Source organism: Equus przewalskii, unplaced genomic scaffold (assembly GCF_037783145.1).
Source record: "Equus przewalskii isolate Varuska unplaced genomic scaffold, EquPr2 ChrUn-9, whole genome shotgun sequence".
Taxonomy (NCBI): Eukaryota; Metazoa; Chordata; class Mammalia; order Perissodactyla; family Equidae; genus Equus; species Equus przewalskii.
Genome location: NW_027228757.1, coordinates 1,230,681 through 1,236,025, shown reverse-complemented (window position 1 = coordinate 1,236,025; position 5,345 = coordinate 1,230,681). Strand labels below are relative to the sequence as shown.

Below are 5,345 nucleotides of genomic sequence, written 5' to 3'. Positions count from 1 at the left end.
TTGTTGGGGCTATGATTCTTTGTCCATCTATTGGGGGGGGGGGTTTGAAGAGGACGTTTTTGCCTTTTTCAGTCCCAGAAAGTGCTTCCCAAAGTCTGTTGTTGATTGATTGATTTATTTGTACCTGCATCGTTCCAGAAGCATTAAAGCTGGCTTCCTAAACTCTAACTAGGGATTCCCCCTCTAGCCCAGCACCCCCTCCCCCACCTCAACCCACTGCACCATGTGTGACACATCCAAATAGACCCATACCCCAAAGGCCTGGGCACCTTGAGTATATAGTTGTGACCAGGACTGACAGACTCATCTCTGTAGGCAAACAGCTGCCAGCAGATGGTACTGCCTGGTTTGGGGGGTGGGGGTCCATAGTGGGCCTCCTGGCCTGGTTAACAAGCATTCAGGGTAGGCCTAGGTTAGTCGTGTTAGTTCTTCCCTGGGCTGAGCAGAGACTTCCAGGGGCACCAGAAATGGGACCAGATGAAAGGGCCCCAACACCTCCCCATCCCAACCTCCGATGGGGGGTGGGGCAGCACCAGCCTGGACACAAACACCTCCCCTCTCAGCCCCTCAGCACTTCCCCCAGCCCCATCAAGAGCACCCTCGCTGACCCTCCTGCTCTCTGCTGCCCCCACTCCCCCAGCCCCTCTCCCCTCTCCTGTGCCTTCTCTCCTCTGCACTCTCTCCTCAGCCACTCTTCGTTCCAGGCTCAGATGTGCCCCGACCTTATCAGGCCTGGGTCTGGGCTCCTCTCCAGCACCAGGGCAGCCTTTGCCTTCCTCCAGGGCAAGCTCAGAAATGGGGCCTCACTGTTGTCTGGCCTTTGTATCTCCCTCCAATGGGCCACCATGTACTGGGGCCCCAAAATAGGGAGGCTGTGAAGGCGGCAATGATGAGCAAGTTCCCGACCACTGCCAAGCCCAGCGTGGCCACTGTGCCCACCAGGCCCAGGGGGGGTTCCTGAGTGGCCAGCCAGGCTCGGCGAGATCCCATATCAGCCAGTACTGCCTCCAGCTGGAAGTGGGTGCCCAGCACTGCACAGATGTGGAATAGCTGGTGGCTGTGGCCTGGGGGGGGGGGGGGGGGGTGGGCAGGTCAGGGCACATACCCCATTCCCAGGGTTGCCCTGACTCACCCTGTGACCCATGGCAAGTCACCACATCCTTTGGGCCTCATACTCCCTTAAAATTGGGACTAAGAAAGCCTGATTTCCAGAGTTATTAGAAGGAGTGAATGAACTGGTATGCTTAAAGCTGCTAGCATATGTGCTACCAGTTTTGCTGTTATCTGAGAAGTGGAGGGTGGGCCTCGACCCTGAGGACCCTTCCAGCAACACTCTCCTCTGGCTGTGATGCTCCATTTACCCAGTTCACTTGCTGTGCTCTGGGAAGCTGTCTCCCCTCTCCCCTTTCCGGGCCAGGCCAGGCCTGCTCTCACCGATGTAGTCAAAGCGTCCTGGTGCCAGCCGCTCAGGCAGGTGGGAGGCAAACAGGAAGCCAGTAAGCAGCGCGCAGAAGAGATGGTAGCCATGGCTGGTGCTCAGCGCCTCCTGCCCGCAGCTGTGGCCCCTGCCCCAGCACAGGCCCAGCTGGCAAAGGAAAAGCAGGGCTGGTGGGAAGGGTCTTCCAGAGTGGACACAGATGTGTCTGGGACCTGGCATGGATGTGGAGGGCTGGGTGCTGGGCCTGGAGGGTGGGCAGGGGCTGAGGTCAGGCATGGGGGGAGAGGGGCAGGACTGGAAGTGGGCACTGTGAGATCAGGACCAGAAGGCAGGAGCCTGGGCGGGGGCCCCCAGCACCCTTACCCGATAGAAGAGCGGGAGGTTGTCGAACAGGAAGGGATAGGTGAAGGCAGCTGTGCGGAGGATTTTACTGAGCCCAGGGCTTTCTAGCTCGGGGAACCTGGGAGGCGGGAGAGAAAGGCTGGTCACCATCCTTGTGCGGGGGTGGGGGTCAGTCAGAGGAGGGCAGGGGACCTTGGGCCAAGATGGAATGTCAATGTAGCTTAGTAGCTACTAACACTCTTAGGGCACATGATCCCTCTGTAAATGACCACATCTGTAAAATGCGGATAAAGACACCTGCCTCTTAGGTGGCTGTGAGAATTAAAGGAGACAGCGCACATCTGGTGCTAGCACACAGGGTCTGGCACGCACTAAGTCCTCAATAAATGGTCCCGTAGTTACTAACGCTGAAGAGCAGTGGGGGCAGGCACAAGATCGCTGGCCTCCCAGCCATTCTGGCTGTCCGTGTGTTTGGGGATGCCGTGTCCCTCTGCCTTCCCCTTCACCACTGGCCAAGAACCCACCGGGAGTAGCAGGAGAGGCTGGTGCACAGGAAGGAATTGAGTGCGGCGGCGGGCACAAATAGCTGGTGCAGGCGGCCGTGCAGCCAGGAGGCCGGCATGGAGTAAGCGGCATAGGGGAAGGCGCAGCCTGGTTGGGGAGAGGCGCGGGGCGGGAGCTGAGGCCCGAAAGGCGCCCTGCGGGCGGAGCCCTCCCCGCCGTCCCGTGCCACACCCCCACGCCCTCCCCGGAACGCCCCCACCCCCGCGCACCAGCCTCTCGTGGGGCTCACCCAGGCTGTAGAGGCTGAGTGCGCCGTAGTCCAGGAAGTAGCAGATGTGACGCGCGCGGGGCGACATGGAGCTGAAGGTGTGCGCGCAGCACGACGCGAAGGGGTAGAGGCAGGCGGGCAGCAGGAAGACCAGCAGCGGCCAGTGGTATGGCTCCGCTCGGAAGCCCGGGCCCCCCGCGAGCTCCAGAAGGCGCCACAGGAAGTACCTGCAGCGGGCATGTGCTCAAGCCGCCGCGGAACCCCGCGACCCCCGCTGCGGCCCGCAGTCCTAGAGGGTCCCTGCCCGCCTGAGTACCCTCTCTGAGCTCAAGGCCGTGGCCTGGGACAGAGCCTCCCTCACCAGGTAGGCAGGAAGTGAGTCCAGATGTTGACCGTCTCGTTGGTCATCTGGAAGGAGCTGAGGACACAGTCCAAGGCCGAGCTGGAGGGGCGTCGGTAGCCAGACATGATGCCGTCTTCCCAGAACACCTACGGAGTGGTGGGTCGGGGAGAGAGGAGGGGAGTCACTGTGCTGGACCCTTCCTCTCCATGAGAGATCTTCCAAAGCAGGGTTGAAGAGAATAGGGTGGAGGAGTGGATGTCACAGTGACCCTAAAGCCAAACTAAATCCGATTCCCATCTCACCACACCTTCCAATACCCAGAGACCAGACGAGAAACAGAAGAGCTGGAGTAAGGGGACAAGATCTGATGGGGACGGGGGGGTTGGACAGACACAGACAGGACACTCCAGGGAAGGGGACTCTGGATGGAGGGGCATTCTTGGCTCTAGGGAGTGGGTCACAAGTCTGTTCCTTAGAGAACAGAGGAAGAGTCTCACACTGGAACCTGAGGGATAAGAATCAACCTGTGGGAGGGACTTCCCCAGTTGCTAAAGGAGAAGAACCTCTGCCTCAGTCAGTCCCCTGGAGAGTAGGAGTTGGTGGGTCGAGCCCCTCACCCGGGGGACCTGGTGGATTCGAAGGAGTTGGGGCAGCTTGAGACTGAGCATGGTGGCCCGACACCTCCACGGTGACCTAGAGACAAAGTGGGGGGAAGGGGTGGGTCAGGTATCTGCCATCATCCACAGGCCCCATTTCTCCCAGGTCCAGGCTGGCCCTGGTCACGGAGTCCCAGGGTGGGTTGTGTGCATGTGCATGTATGTGGGTGGTAGCTGGCCGCCAAACTGCTCCTTCAGGCTAGGGGAGGCAGGCCCAGCTTCCCCAGTCATCATATCACACAACCCCAACCCCTCCCCATCCTAGCCCTGGGGCATGCGGTTCCCGCCTTGAGAGGGGCTGGTCAGCCTCAGCCCAGCATGGAGTGGAAGGTCCTCCCCCGCTGGAAGGCTGCCTCAGTTAGTAACCCCAGACTCTGGATCCAGGCCCTCAACCCCCAATTTCTGTCTCAGGAGAACCCTGACTCAAGGAGGTCAGCGCAAAGAGAGCCCAAATTCACCCTCCCCCACACACCACCAGAAAGCCCCTGGGCCCACAGGGCCTGGGCTGAACACAGAAAACTCATGGCGCTCACGGAGAATTCCTGGAGAGGCCGGATGCCGACCAGTGGGGCAAGGAATTAGGGGCATTCCTGGCTCTTCTTTGAGGACTACACTTGTGCCCCTGGGGGGCATTCGGGGTCCCTGTCCCTCCTGAGCCCCATGCCCCTCAGCCCCAGACCTGTGCGCTGCCTCCGGGTGGCCACGGCTCTGCTGCCCGCCCGCCTCTCAGGCTGCCTCTCCCAGGCACATTCCTTGGCACAAGTGGAGGGGCTGGGCCAGCTAGGCGAGTGGAACCACCCCAGGAGGAGGGAGAATAGGACACTCCCCCAACCTCCCCTGGCCAAAACTTTCCAGCAACTCTACAGCCTGGCCCCACCCCTTTTCCTGCTGCCAGCTTCTCCCGTCTGTTGTGTTTGTGCTGTACACTCTAGGCTCACACCACCAGTCAGTCCCCAAGCCTCTGCTCCTGTTAGTCAACAGTTTGGGAGCCCCTGAGCTGGATGCTGGGGTCCTTGCCGGGCACAAAGCACACCTGGTCCCTCACGCCAGCACCCTGGCTGAACATTAACACCGATGAGGCCTCCCAGGGTATCCCCTGCCCCCTCCCAGGCACAGGATTGGGTGGTCTGACCTGAGTGCTGCCCAGCTACCTGGGGGAGGGGTGGGGAGAGGAAGCTGTCCCTTCCCTTAGCAGTAGGTTTAGAGGTCTCTGGAGTAGTGTGCACTGTAGCCATGGAAACAGGGGAGGGGGCTGGAGCAGGCGCTTTACGTCTAGTTCCCCAGAACGGGTGTCAAAGCCCCAGGTGAACTTCCTTACCCAGAGCTTGACGGGTGCTCCTAAGCCAGTGGGTCAGTGGGCCCGGGGCTCCAAGGGTGGAGTCCCAGGCTCCTGCCAGCCAAGCCGACGGGAAGGAGAGTGGCAAGAAGGCAGGCCAGCCCTGGGCGGGGAGTGGGAGACAAAGGGGAGCCAGGGAACAATCCCAGCCTTGTCCAGCCTCCAGGGAGCAGCACAGGGTGGCCCAGCCCCATTAGCAGGCAGCTCACTCAGCCTCCTGCACACAGCCAGCCCCTCCAGCTTGACCCAACCCCACCGAGATCAGACTAGCCAGAAGGGGCTGGGGCCCTAGCCAGGAGGCAGCCAGGGAGACGTGGAGCACCCTCCCGGACCATGCTGCACCATGGTTCCAGGTTCTCCCGAGTTGAGGATGGCTCTGCCTTATGCTGGGCAGAGGAATCCAAATCCGGACTTTGGATTTCAGAAACCCCCTCTCACAATGCTTCACTGCCTCTCAG

At 60.7% G+C, this 5,345-nt stretch overlaps 1 protein-coding gene across 1 annotated transcript; it reads right to left on the bottom strand.

Moving 5' to 3' along the window:
- Positions 1–657: 657 nt before the first annotated feature.
- PAQR6 (progestin and adipoQ receptor family member 6) lies at positions 658–5,008 on the bottom strand. Its single transcript, XM_070608626.1, is given in 9 exon segments — positions 658–846; positions 848–1,064; positions 1,435–1,585; positions 1,802–1,898; positions 2,305–2,431; positions 2,574–2,779; positions 2,914–3,041; positions 3,513–3,588; positions 4,870–5,008. Coding segments are annotated over 8 exon segments (1,020 nt in total). The 5' UTR covers positions 3,564–3,588; positions 4,870–5,008; the 3' UTR covers positions 658–803.
- Between the last annotated feature and the right edge of the window lie 337 nt (positions 5,009–5,345).